At 38.9% G+C, this 15,089-nt stretch overlaps 1 protein-coding gene across 3 annotated transcripts in view; it reads right to left on the bottom strand.

The window, feature by feature from the left end:
- The window catches only part of pald1a (phosphatase domain containing paladin 1a), a 104,021-nt gene that overhangs the window by 1,667 nt on the left and 87,265 nt on the right, over positions 1 to 15,089 (bottom strand). For all 3 annotated transcript variants that reach the window (XM_022669058.2, XM_022669059.2, XM_049464773.1), the window contains exon 19: positions 12,372 to 12,527. In XM_022669058.2, the coding sequence (XP_022524779.2) occupies positions 12,372 to 12,527 (156 nt within the window). The remainder of the gene's footprint in view (positions 1 to 12,371; positions 12,528 to 15,089) is intronic.

Below are 15,089 nucleotides of genomic sequence, written 5' to 3'. Positions count from 1 at the left end.
TTGGTGTGGCATAGTTGCTATTGGCTGAAAGGGGAAACTCAAGCCGCTGTAGGTGGTGTTGCCAGGTGGTAGCTAGGGTCTAGTTATGGTATATGAGACCAAGCTGCTGCTAAGGTTGCTCAACTTATGAATTGGTGAGGCTAAACTGCAGTATGCTGAATGAATGGGACTAAACAATTGTACGGGTAACTTTTAAACTTTATGATGAGATTCAGGGCTAAACTGTTGTAGGATTTATGGGTGGGGTCTAGTTGCTATAGGCTGATTGGGTAGGTTACAGGTGGTGTTGCTAGGCCGTAGCTAGGGTCTTGTTATTGAATTAAGAGTTGGTTGCTGCTGAGGTGTTTCTAGGTGGTTCGGTAGGATTGTTGCAATGATATAAATGCTTACATGTGAAGCTTAATTGCTGGAATTGGACACTATCCGTCCAAAGTCAAAACCAGAGAGAAAGCAACAGCACACACACATTTGTGGATGTGACGAGGGAGAAGCACACACTCCAGCAGCTCGCCAACATCGACCCAGCGAGAAATAAGCTCTGTAGACTCTGTGGAAAGTGTTTGGTTTCCACTGAGCGTTATTAATAATGAGAGACTATATCAATATCAAGCCCACACCGTGTCCAACACGAAGGAACTCTGTTCCTGACCCCAAAACATCCGCTCTGTGGGCTTCCCTGGACCCTGTCCCAGCCAACAGAACACACAGCAGGTCAACTGTATTTACTCACACGTCTGCCTGGTTCACAGCCAAAGCCAAGAAATTAGCATTTTTAGTATTTCGATTTAAAGCCAAGATTTACTGAGGCAAAAATGCACTTATAAAGCCTTTAACAGTTTGGGTTCAGTACAAGAAGAGCAAATACCAGCACTGTAAAAAAAATCAAAATCAGAAACTGTACAATAAATATGAAAATACGTTATATGACCAAAAGTATAGGAACAGCTAATCATTAATTTTTTCCTGAAATCAAGGGTATAAAAAAAATTGTTTAAAAAGAGTAACTGTCTCAACTCTCCAAGGAAGATTATCCACTAGACTTTGGAGCATTGTGTGTCTGAATGTAAATGTAATTTCTTCAGCAGTCAAAGTCGCTTATCTATTCTAACAAGATGCATGAGGTCACAATCATTACCATCCACTGCACTGTGCTGTCCACTGTGGGTGGTAATGCCTTTTATGATGTATTCTATTACAGTACACACGTGATGCAGGGAATTGTGGAATATGAAATACCCCCACATCATCAGAAATGGAATATATTATGGAAAATATTTACAGCCTATTTTCATTATAATATAGAATAAATTAAATTTATATGTATATATATATTTTTATGTTGCCTATTTACTTTGACAATAGAATAAAAACGTAACATAAGTCTTATTTTCGAATGAGATTATTTTCTCAGGGGGTCCTGGGGTAATTTTCTCTTTTATGGGGGTTTCTGTGTGATTTTATTCCCGTCTGGAACGACCATTTGTGTGTTTTTCTCAGATGTCCTCTGAGAAAGTTACAGGCTGAATTACCTGCTGTTTTTCACTGAACTCCGTGGTCCTTCAGTTATTTTGTTTCCGTCCAGACAGACATCTCTAAGTTTCGTTTCTTTGTGTTTAATAAAATAGCTATTTGTCCACTGCCATGCACTGTAATTACACTTTGGGCTCGCGTTTCCATGGAGATCCAACTAAACACAGCAGCGAGTGGAATTAGAGAAGATACGGAACCCGATGTCAGGCAAAAAGCCAAAAAACTCACTGGTCCTCCTGTTTTTTCAACTGCAGTCCAGATGCAAGAGTTATCACTGAGTAGAAGTGTAAAATATTTTTCACAGATGTCCCCCTGAAAAAACAAATCCCTTCCGGATAAGACTATAGACTTATAAAATTATTCCCTATGGATGAAACAGGCTACAGTTGTCTCAAAAATCTGTGGTGTTATTTAAATTTCTATTGAAGAGGAACAGAGTTTAATTAGAGACCTCTACTAAAGTGTGATGAAGAAAGAAAAGACACAATAACTGCAGTGAGTTAAAATTCCTCACTTGGGTGTTTCTGCTCTGTGTTTTGGTGCACAGATACTAAAATAAAAGAGAGTAAATGCTACTACACACTGGTGGAAAAACATGTTGTGTGGCCTTCACTCTGCTAGCCCACACAGAGTTTAGCAATGGCCCAAAGGAAGCACTATAGTGAAAGTGCTAATGTATCTTCAATATGTGAGCTAGCATTAAAACCCTCATTAAAATCATACCTGTTACTTTATTAGACTAGGACTGGACTTGCACGTTCGAGATTCAAGATTTTAGGTTAGACCTAAGCATTTGAAAGTCTAGATTTGGTTTGAACCTGCACCTCAAAGACCTAATTCCAAACTCAAGTTCTGACCTAGACTTTGGCTGGACTTAAAAAGTTTACCTTAGAGGCTCAATTTATCTCTTTGTTAACCTTACCTGGCCCTTCAGAGATGGAAGATTTGACCTGTACTTCTACAATAGACTTGACCTAGACCCACACTTCGCAGACTTATTATTTAACTTGGACTCACTTCAGAGACTTGAGGACTTGACCTGGACTCGCACTTTAGAGACTTGAGGACTTGACCTGGACTCGCACTTTAGAGACTTGAGGACTTGACCTGGACTTGCACTTTAGAGACTTGAGGACTTGACCTGGACTCACACTTTAGAGACTTGAGGACTTGACCTGAACTCACACTCCAGAGACTTGAGGACTTGACCTAGACTCACACTTTAGAGACTTGAGGACTTGACCTGGACTCACACTAAGTCTATGAAGTTCAGGTTAGGTCTCAAGGTTTGACCTAGAGTGTTTCTTTTGAAACACAAACTGGAGTCACACTTCAATTACTTATTTTTTGCCATTATGAATTGACCTTTTCTCTGAGATGTTATACTCTGTCTGCAATACAGTGTATTTAGGTACAAACTCTGACCGAATTTCACCTTTTGAGTAGTTCTGCTCCAACCACACACACACTTCTACAGTCCAGCAGTCGACCTCGGCAGTCTGATCATCATCCCGGCTGTAATAACACTGTTTCCATCCAAACACAGCAGATCACAGCTCAGCATAGTCTTAAACCAGCACTCAGCTCTGACTAATAACCAGCATTCAGCAGCATTAACCACACACAGAGCATGCCTGACAACAGCTGGGCTGAGTGTGTGTCTGCTGTGTGTGTGTGTGTGTGAAGCCTATCCATCATGCTGAGCTCCTCTTAAGGAAGAGTAATGCTGACTTTAGCAGAGTAAATCAGGCTCTACAGTAAATCAACAACACGGCCCGCCATGCCGACCTGAGCCTGACTGGATTTGGTAAAATATCTGGTCTTGGGAGTGATTTTTCTTGTACAACATCAGGCTTATTTGAAAAATTATTACTTTTTAAGTAGAGGATTTGTTCTCTCTCCCTGTTCCACATATATGGTCCTGTAGTGTTTTTTAAGCCATTTTAGCATATTTTAAATTATTAAAAACTACATTGCAAAAACCTTTTTTATGCTAGATAAAAGTGGAAAGTAATATAAATAAAGCCTAAAAGCGAAAAAGACTCGTGATTTATGGATGGCTGTGGCATCACTGGTGATAAAACCAGCAACCTCATAATGACAGAGCCAAGGTTAAAACAGCTGTGTGTTTTTTTTTTGCTTCTGGATCTCTCAGCTTGTCAATAAGTGCATGTGTGCAGCTGTCCATGAGAGAGGCGCTCAAACAAGTGATTTGTATTTACTGCAGTAGAGTAAAAGACACTTACACATTGCAAAAAAATAACAAAATCTTAGCCAGTGAATTAATCTAATATCAAAAAAATAAATCATTTTTTATCCGATAAGAATCTATTTCTGATCAAGTATTGTGTAAGAAGTGTAAGATTTTATGCTTATTTTAGGACCAACAACACAAATCAGTCTCACATAGACTTAGATGTTCACCTTAATTAATTTAATAAAATAAATGTAAATGTCAAAACAAGCACAAAAAATGTTTTGATTCTTGTCTCCAAATTTAAGATATCAATTCAGGATTTTTTACTTGATTCGAGTGTAAATAAAATATTTGGTCCATATTTTTTTCTCAATAGAGTTTTTGCAGTGCAGTTCCCAACTATAGGGGGAGCCCTAGAGCAAAAATGCCAACTCTCTCATAACACTGCTTCATACTCCATGTACACATATATTATACGTCATTTTTAAACTCAATCAGTATTTAATTTGTGGTAAGCTGCTGTTTATTAAAATTGTATGTGACATTTAGAGAACCAATATTGCTGAAAGTTTATTTTTTTCAACTGTTTATACATTCAAGCTATGCACACTGCCCAAAGTGCCTCAAATCTTTTTTTTTGCCTTAATGTGAATATTTTTAGAGCTGTGTGGACATTTGAGTCACTTTTGCATGTGGTCCTAGATTAAATCTGGCATCTTACTTTCAGTCACAGTCTGACTTTTGTTTACATGCTATAAGAGTGCTGTAATATTACTATGCTACTGTATTTCTCAGCTTGTCAACAAATGCATGTGTACAGTGTGATTTGTATTTACTGCAGTGAATTACACTCCCTGACAGAACAAATAAAATACAGATTCTTGCACAACACTGCTTTATATTCAGCATTATTTATTAGCTCCATCAGTTTAAGCATTTAGCAAGACACAGTATATCATTAGATATTTAGAAAATTAAAAGTTAAGTATTATAAGACATACTGGATATACTGCAAAGTCTGTTGGAGGACTTAATCTTGCCCCTGTTTAAAACAGACAGACCCTGGAAATTCATTTGATCATTAGCTTCAACTTCATATCAGAACTAGAGATACAATTTCCCCACCAGACTCTCAGGCCGAGCAGACGTCTGCTTAGACATGTTTACACCCCCGCTGTTAGTAAATAACAGAATGAAACAGCTCATATATTAGCTCAGGAAGTGACAGACTGTGATGTAAACAGTGAATTCTGCCGAATATACGCTGTAAAGCTGCTGTAATCAAACCCACAGCTGCAGATCTGGAGATCCAGGTCAGAAATGAAGAAGTGCAGTTCTCCTCCGCTGTGAGCAGATGAATGGAAATGAATGGAAGTGAACAGACAAGGAGACGTGGCAATTTATTCAGATCAGCTCAGAGATGATCAGCCTAAAGCAGGGCGAGTCCAGGCTTCTCTCATTAGCTCCAGATCATCTCCACTGCCACATTAACATCAGCAGAAGTTCTGAACAAATGCACATACATTACTTACAGCTCTGGAAAGAATTAAGAGACCACTTCAGTTTCTGAATCAGTTTCTCTGATTCTGCTATTTATAGGTATATGTTTGAGTAAAATTATGATTGCTGTTTTATTCTATAAACTACGGGTAACATTTCTCCAAAATCCCCCCCCTAAAAAAAAGTAATTTACAGCTTTTATTTGCAGAAAATGAAAAATGGCTGAAATAACAAAAAAGATACAGAGCTTTCAGACCTCAAATAATGCAAAGAAAACAAGTTCATATTCATAAAGTTTTAAGAGTTCAGAAATCAATATTTGGTGGAATAACCCATGGCATGTTCTCCTCCACCAGTCTAACACTCTGCTTTTGGATAACTTTATGCCTTTACGCCTGGTGCAAAAATTCAAGCAGTTCAGAGTTAAGAGTGAACACACAACAAGCTACTACTTATCCTGGGAAAATAAGTGATGCCTAACCAAGTACTGAACAACCTTAAAGGAGCTTAAACTAATTTAGGATCTTAATTTACTGTATTGCACATCGATATAGGAATATCAAACAACCCCTAATAGCAACAATCTGATAAAAAAAACATGGCAACCACTTGGCAACACCACCCGAGATACTATTGCAACCACTGCAGAATGCAAAAGCAACCAACTAGCAACACCACAATTACCACCTGGGATACCACTGCAACCACTTAGAAACACCACTTATAGCAACCTTTTAGGAACACCATTTAGGCCATTTAGGAACACCACAGGATCCACCTTACTACCATTGCAACCACATAAATCTTTAGCTACACCACCAATCTGTTTACTAAAGAAAACTCACTTTTAATTCTTCATAAGCTTCTAATCTATTATCTATTATATTAATGCTTGCAAACTCTTGTATTATACACATCCAATTAAAAAAAATACTGCATATATATATATATATGCAGTAAATTTTTGGAATTGGATATATATTGGATATATATTTGAAATATTATATATATATATATACAGGTTCTGGTCAACGAATTAGAATAATTTGAAATAGTAAGCAGCGCGACCTCTCAACCGGAATAGTGGCTCAAATTCAAGCCCTTCGCCAACAAGGCTTGACCCAAACTAAAATTGCTGAGCAGCTCGGCATCAGCCAGTCTTCCGTCTGCAAAGCTCTCAAGAAAAACTGCAGCAAGCGCACCAACTGTTCCGGCGTCCGAAAAACTTCTGCTCGCGACAACAAGCAGCTGAGGAAGATCGCAGTCAGCAACCGGTTCAAGTCCACTTCCGAGCTCACCGACTTGTGGAACAAGCAGACCGGCGCTGACGTCTCCAGATCAACCACTTACCGTCGTCTGCGCGAACTCGGCTTCAAATCTCGCGTTCCAGCAGTAAAACCGATGCTGAACAAGAAACAAATGGAGAAACGGCTGAAGTGGGCCAAAGAACACGGCGAGTGGACTGCTGAGGACTGGCAGAAAGTGGTCTTCAGTGACGAATCACGCTTCAGCATCTCCTTCGGTGACCAAGGTCCTCGTGTCTGGCGTCGTGGTGGCGAAACCTACAACCACGAGTGCGTGAAAATATCCGTCAAGTTTCCCCAGAGCGTTATGGTCTGGGGATGCATGTCCGCTCGAGGTGTAGGGAAACTCTGCTTCCTCAAGAAGACTGTCAATGCTGCCGTATATCAAGATGTTCTGGAAACGTTCCTGATTCCGACTGTTGAGGAACAGTTCGGCGAAGAAGACTTCATATTTCAACAGGATCTTGCACCGGCTCATGCGGCAAAGTCGACCAAAGATTGGTTCACTAAAAAACAGCTTGAAGTTTTGGCATGGCCGGCCAACTCGCCTGACCTCAATGTCATTGAAAACCTTTGGGCCATCGTCAAGCGGAAAATTCGCGACAGAAAGCCTACTACGCTGGACCAACTGAAGCAGAACATCGCCACTGCCTGGGAAGCTGTGAGTGCGGAAACTTGCGACAAGCTGGTCAAATCGATGCCGCGGAGACTTCAGGCAGTCATACAAGCCAAGGGGGCAGCCACAAAATACTGAGAAAGTGATGATTGAAATTATAATAAAAATTATTCTAATTCAATGAAACGGTTTCTCCATTATTCTAATTCAATAAAACAACAGTGTCACAGTTAAATGGCCTAAATGGGCCTTTTGGAAAGCTCAGCTGAGCAAATTTTAACGAGTTCTGTGATTAGTCTAACGAGTAGGACAGGTGCGGTGAACACCTGATTTGCTTTCTGCACAAAAAATGCATTCAAAGAATTTCATGATTGCACTATTTCAAATTATTCTAATTCGTTGACCAGCACCTGTATATATATATATATTTTTAATTACTGTTGATGATAATGTTACATGCTACTGCACACTTTGGCTCTATCTGTTCAGTATCTACAGCACCATTATTTCCGGTTAAGTTTAAGTTCAGGTTAAGGTTGGGGTTAGGTTTAGTTCACATTTCTAGGCCAGATTTAGTAGCCCAACCCTAAATCACATGCCTGACCTGTCAGCACTAGTCAAATCGATGAGGCTCTTTAGCTGCTGCAGGGTGAAGACCAGCGACACGCTAAGGACTGATCATAATAAATAACCACAGCATTCAGAAGAACAGAGAAGAGCAGGAATAGACAGCAGCTGCTCACACTGACCACTGCTCCCACGACTGCTACCATAACCTCTCATAACACACTGACACACTGTTACACTAAAACACAAATAATTACTAGTTACTATCACTGCTGGCTGTTTTCAATAAGCAGCATTAGTATTAGGAGTGAAAGTAACAGTAGAAACGTAAACTACATAATCTGCACCAGAGCAAAGAGCTTTAAAACATTTTTCAACATGATTTCACACAATTATATAAAATTATATTATTATTAAAATAGTAATGCATGTAGTACCAGCAGCAGTAAAAAAATCTTAGTAAGCAATATTAAAAAGCAGTAACTTTAGAATGTCAAATTATACAGCTCTGGGGAAAAAAATTAGACACCACTTAAAAATTGATTTTACCAAATTGAAAACCTCTAGAGGAAGATTGATGATCACAAGCCATCAAACCAAGCTGAACTGTTTGGATTTTTGCACCAGTAGTGGCAGTGGTAGTGGTAAGACTGGTGGAGAAGAACATGCCAAGATGCATGAAAACTGTGATTAAAACCAGAGTTATCACACCTAATATTGATTTCTGAACTCTTAAATCTTTATTAATATGAACTTGTTTTCTTTTCATTATTTGAGGTCTGAATCTCTGCATCTTTTTTGTTATTTAAGGCATTTCTAATTTTTTGCAAATAAATGCTCAATGACAATATTAGTATTATTATTTGGAATTTGGAAGAAATGTCTGTAGAATAAAACAACAATGTTCATTTTACTCAAACATATACCTATAAAGAGCAAAATCAGAGAAACTGATTCAGAAACCGAGGTAGTATTAAATGCAACATTATCATCAGTATTAATTAGAGTAGTCAATTCAGTGCCAAACCTGAGTTTAATGATTTGGATGGGTAAGCTAATACTTTTGGTAATATAGTGCATCTATGCCACCTCAGTACTATTAGTATTAATAGCAGTGTTTGTGCACATGGTGGTAATATCAGTATTAGTCTTTACCTTAATAAAATTAATATTACTAATATGAACTGTTATGACAGTACTAATATTTACAGCAGCAGTAGTAGGGTTAGTTTTAGTACTGTGCAGTTTTGTACACGTCAGCGTTCGGCCGACGGTGGTGGGAAAATAAGTGAACTGAGGGGGAAAACACACTCATAACCCTCACGGGGGGCACCAGTCATTAGTTTGGTATGCACATAAACTCCAGGGTTTAGCGTTGAGCACAGCTGGCCACAGCAGCACAGGGTCACCAGCCACGAGTGAGGAGAAACACACACACGCTGTATAAGGTTCAGAGTGTGTGACAGCTACAGCAATGGAGCTACCGTGAGCTTGTAAATTCCACAGCCTATATGAAACTGTGGAAACTGTCTTTCACATGTACACACACACCAAATAACTAATTAAAGCAAGAAAAAAGACTGTTAAAATTAGGGACAAGCCAATTCCCATTAATTAATCACAGAAAAATAAAAAAAAACATGCTGCAGTTTTGGTCACAATAATGATAGAGGCCAACAAAGTGGGTCATTACTGAAGACCAAATTAACAACAGTCCTTATCTCTAATCAGCACAAATATAAAATACATATATATACAGTTGTGTGAAAAAGTGTTTGCCCTCTTCATGATTTCTTATTCTTTTGCATGTTTATCACTCTCAAATGTTCTAGATTATCAAACAAATTTAAATATTAGTTTTCTTTTTGCTCAGCAGTGGTTTCTTTGGCACTCTGGCATGCAGAAATTATACTCAGGTGTGATAAACAACAGTTATAACTAGCAGTTTTAACTGGGGTTGGGGTAGGAGGTTGGGGGATATAATAAAGAAAACAAAACCTGCATTTTGTGTTCACTTGTGTTGTCTTTGAGAAATATTAATTTTTTTTGATGATCTAAAACATTTAAAATGACAAACATGCAAAAAAATAAGAAATAATAAAGGAGAAAAACATTTAACACAGAATAACATTTAGCATCGTCACTTAGCCATTAGCCATTGTGGCTAATCCACCACTGAGGCTTCATAATAAAAGCCCCCAAGAGAGATCGTATTAATGAAAAGATTTAAAGTAAAAAAAAAAAAAAAAATAATAATAATAAAATCATCCAGTTTTTCAATTTATTTTATTTGGACATGACTGAACAAAGTAAACTTTTGATCCAGATATGGCAAAATATAGTAATTGTGTTAATATTTTTTAATATCTCATTTTTAGGCATTGTTGGTTTATGTTATTATTACAGAGCAACACATTGCAGCTAGTATTATATAATATTATGTAAGGTTTGTAAGAGATGTACAGTATTTATAGCATCTGTTACTGGCTAATGTTCATTACAAGGATTTTTTTTAAGTCTATGCCAGTTATATTGCTACAGAATGCATTTTAATATATAACATCACTGCTACAAAGCTCTGCAAAGGTTTTTTTTCTTTACTTGTTATATATTTACTTTTAGGACTTGATCGGATTATGTTTTAGGTTGTATTCATGCAGAAATACACAACGTTCTATTGTTAGCAATGAGGAGACAAGCCTCTACAGAACTTGTGAAATCCTGCTTGTTCTTCTGATCACGGTGAACAGTGTATCTGAGGACCGTATGAGAGCACTGGGCACGGAGCTGTTAGCACAGCTGGAACAGCAGAATGAAAAGCGGAGGAATTTCAAGTCTAAAAACCTTTAAAGCAGAAACTGTGTCTATGATCCACCACCGTACAGAGCCTCACTGTCCCAAAGCCTTCAAGTGTGAACAGAATTTTAACAAGCGCACAGACTCCTCACAGATACACTCTCTCTGTCACAGGATCATCTCAGTGCCATCTAACATCTATTCACACAGGACATCACTACTACACACTAATACACACACTTAACTACAGCTGGCAGGACCTGTCACTGTACTGGAGGTACTGATGGTATTTAGCATGAGAATTTAATTTAATTTCATTAATTAATGTCTACAGGACTCGTCCCCATCTCCACAGATTAACTTACAGTACCAGTCAAACATTTGGACACACCTTAAATTCAGTGTTTTTCATTATTTTAAAATGTTCTGCATTGCAGAAAAACTACGGAATTATTTAATAAACAATAAAGTGTTAAACAAACCAGAATATGTTTTATATTTTAGATTCTTCCAAGTAGGACATATTGCTTAGATGACAGCTTTGCACATCTTGGCTGGATTTTCTCAGTCTCAGAGTTATGAGCTATAGTCACCTGGAATGTCTTTCAGTTAACAGCTGTGCTGAACTTGTCAAGAGCTAATTACTGAATTTCTAATTCAGCAGGTCTCGCAGCTGGGTGGTGGTGTGGGGAGGTAACTAAGTTAAGTAAAGCTAAGCTAAGTAAATAAAACTGAAATTCTTACGAAAAAACATTTGCATTTAAAGTCCAACGAGTGCTGGATGTTAATCTACTCAGATTTCTCATCTGAAAACTGTTTATTTGGGTGAGTAAAGTGCTTCCATTTATTTACAATTAGCTTAGATTTCTGGCTAGGTGCAGCAGCATTAGCATTAGCAGCTCACCGCTAGTGCTAGCGGGACGTGAATGCCGCCCAATGGCGCTACACTGAGAAATCCTCAGCGTTCCAGTAACCGAGGGCACTATCAACTAGCGGATTGTCCCGCGTAGCTTGTTTTAACACGGTAAACGTGCAGGCTACAGTCCGATATACTTGCTTCTGAACGGCAAAAGACCTAGCGCATAGCATGGCCAGAGGCTAATGCTAGTGCTGCTTCAGTAGTGCTAGCCCAGGTTAGCAGCAAGCTACAGGCCTTTAATACTCACCTTTGATTTAGCGCTTAGCGGCTAATGCTAATACTGCTCCAGCCTCAGTGCTGGAGAAAATTTATTGAAACTCCTGTATAAAACTGCACTTCAGCAAAGTGGCTTTACTGCTCCTTACAACCTGACTCGTAGAATTTATTATGATTTTTGGGATCCACAGTGCCTTGTGGTTTACAGCACAGTTGCATTGTGGGAATGCCTGTGAATGGTAGAGTCTGGCTAGAATTGTTCATTTGAACAGACAAGTGTTTCTCTGGCAGGAATCACATCCACATTCAATCCAGGAGACCCAACACACATATCCCACAGGTCAGTACAGTGTTCTATAACTTGCATGGGACACGGCAAAAGTCATGGGATACAATACTCTGTCCCAATATTGTGTAGATGTTTAAACGTTCTAATATGTTTTCATTTATTTTAGGTGTAGATCTCAGTATTAGTGCAGAAAAGAACTGAAACACTGAAGGAATCACTAAGGAGTGATGATTACTGTAAACACGTGTTCACTAAAGCCAGTTATTACAGTCAGGTGCACATTACCCAGAGTTCCTCTGCACAGGTGTGTTTTACAGATGTTTACCGCACTCAGGTGATGATTACTGTGCTCTGAAAGTGTGTATTTGTGCTGTTTTGGTGCTCAGATGTTGATTAGAAAGGGCTGTATGTGTGTGTATGTGCAATGCTGGGCTCACCTGCTGCATCCAGGTGCTGAAGGAGCGCTGCCAGGAGTCCTTCTTCTCCAAGTGCAGGTAGGTGTTGAAGAGAATCAGGTACATGTAGCGCTCCAGATACTGCAGACTCTTCAGCAGCAAAGATCTGCTGCCCTGCTCAGTCTTACTGTTCTTCATCTGCACACAGAGAAAGAGAGACACAGGTTAGAAGATGTTGAGACGTTTGAGAGTACACTACCAGTCAGATTTGTGGCTGAAGATGGCCAATGGTCACTCTAAATGAACTCCAAAGATCCTGGGTGCAGATGGAAGAAATATTACTGCAGCACTCTACCAATCTGGGCTATATGAAAGAGTGGCCAGACAGACGCCCCTCCTTAGGTGAAAAAAAAAACACATGATAGCACCTAAAGACTTTCAGACTGAGAGAAACAAGATTCTCTTCTCTGATCAAACCAAAATTAAACATTTTGGCCTCAATTCTAAGAATAATGTCTGGATGAAACCATGCATCACTCATCCCCTAGCCAATATCAGCCCTACAGTGAAGCATGGTGGTGACAGCATCAGGCTGAGGAGTGTTTCCATTGGCTGGAAAATGTAGACCCTGGGTCAGGGTTGAGGAAAGGCTGAAATATTATTGATGATAACCTGATTCACAGAGCTTGGAATTTCAGACTGAGCAGAAGGTTTGCCTTCCAACAAGACAATGACCCTACACACACAAAGCAGAGGCCATTCCAGATACCAAACTCAACAAACTTAATAGAACATTTTTGGAAAGACCTTAAATTGGATGTCCACTGATGGTCCCCATTCATCCTGACCAAGAGCTTGAAAGAATCTGCGAAGAACGGTGGCAGAAATACCCAAATACAGACATGCCAACCCTATGGCATCATTTTCAAGAAGACTGAAAGTTATCCCTGTCAAGGTTGCTTCAATTAAATATTGAGTAAAGCATCTGAATCCTTTAACTTAATGTAATATTTAAGTTTGCTAAAAGTCCTAAAAGTCTGCTTACACTTTCTTTTTATTGGTCATAGACTACAGAATGAAGGGGAAACATTATTTTAGCATAAGGCTACAACATAACAGAATGTGAAAAAAGGAAAAATGCACTATATCTCCCAAAAAAACAAGCAAAAAAAAAAAAAAATCAATCAATTTGATTGAGACTTGACTAAGAGACTAAGATTAGATATTAGTTTGACAAACTCAAATAATTTGTGTTATTTTCAATGTAGAAACTAGAGCTTGGTCTTTACTAGGGATGCAACTAATGTTGTTTTTGGTAGCCGTCTAATTAATTGATTATTTTAACGACTAGCCAATTAGTCAACAATCATTTCAGCCATGCCCTCCACCTCTGCTTCCTTTGGGTACAGCTCCTGTTTTCCTTCTCTCTATTCTCTCTATATAAACAACAGAAACAGCTAAATGTGAAGATGAAGTTGTTTAAATGTAAAATGCCCTGATATTTCATGAGAAACTGAGTGAGAGAGCAGCCATTGTCCCTCCCTCATTGGGTTTCTGACCCCAGTACTTTGTGTATTGCCTTTTTTTGTTGGCAGTTACAAATGAGCACTTAGTTCAAACGGAATTTGAATGTTGAAATTGTTTTTTATTTTGAATAATTGGTGCAGAATGTACTAGTCTTTACAGAAAGCATAATTCAGGTGGTTCTGTTTTTCTTTAATTATGCAAACTTTGCTTTAAAAGAACAAACAAACTGTTCTACTCACACATTACAAAAATATTTATAAATATTAATTAATATCATTTTAATACTAAGTAAAAGCAAAAACCCTAACTACTTTAAATAGTGGTGTATTATCAGCTGTTCAGCAGAGCTGCTGACAGGCTCTACACAAGTGAGCAGGAATGTACATAAAACTTAAAGAGTCCAGACAGCCGAGCATCCAGTCCCCAGGTGACCCTGAAAGCGTCTAATTCAAACAGCTCTAAATCATCACTTCTCTATTTTTAATTCCTTGGACATCGGCCAGACTGCATCCTGTCTGCTCCACGCCAGATACTGAGTGCAGGCTGATTCAGAGGAAAAGCAGCCGTTAGCCTGGATAATCCAGTCTGCCGGAGACGGCCGTCCTGAAGAGACCCTCTGTTTACATCACATTCAGACTGGACGCTCTGTTCACCATTACAGAACAAAGTAATCGTGGGTTTAGAGCGGAATTAGGGACATCTGCAGTCCTACATCTGCTTACAAAACTGTCTGCAGGGCATTAAACAAAGCCTTTAACTGGGATTTAAGAGATTGCCAGTTAATTATATTTACATTGAATCCATTTGGCTAATTCTATTATCCAGAGTGACGTGTGTGTGTATATATATATTTTTTTTTATTTTTTTTTTTCTGATGTAGCATGGTGTGGTGCAGCAATGTGGACTACCCCACCCATCCCTTACAGGGACTCTTATGCCGTCCGGCAGAAAATACCAGAGCATCCGAGCCTCTACTACCAGACTCTGCAACAGCTTCTTCCAGCAGGCAGTCAGATTCCTGAACACACAGAGACGGAGCTGAATCCCCCGCCACTACTCATACTACACACGCACACAGAACTGAACTCAACCCCCCCACCACACACACACACACACACACAAACTGAAATGTCTCTATCCCAATTAGCAATATTTGCTGCTTTATTCCAAAAAAACTAAAAACTTTCTACCTCAGTAACTGCTGTGATCAAGTCTGTTTTATATGTTACAGTA

The sequence above is a fragment of the Astyanax mexicanus genome, chromosome 15, assembly GCF_023375975.1.
Source record: "Astyanax mexicanus isolate ESR-SI-001 chromosome 15, AstMex3_surface, whole genome shotgun sequence".
In the NCBI taxonomy this organism is placed as follows: Eukaryota; Metazoa; Chordata; class Actinopteri; order Characiformes; family Acestrorhamphidae; genus Astyanax; species Astyanax mexicanus.
Note: the sequence above shows the minus strand (reverse complement) of the source record. Positions and strands in the feature narration are given on the sequence as shown.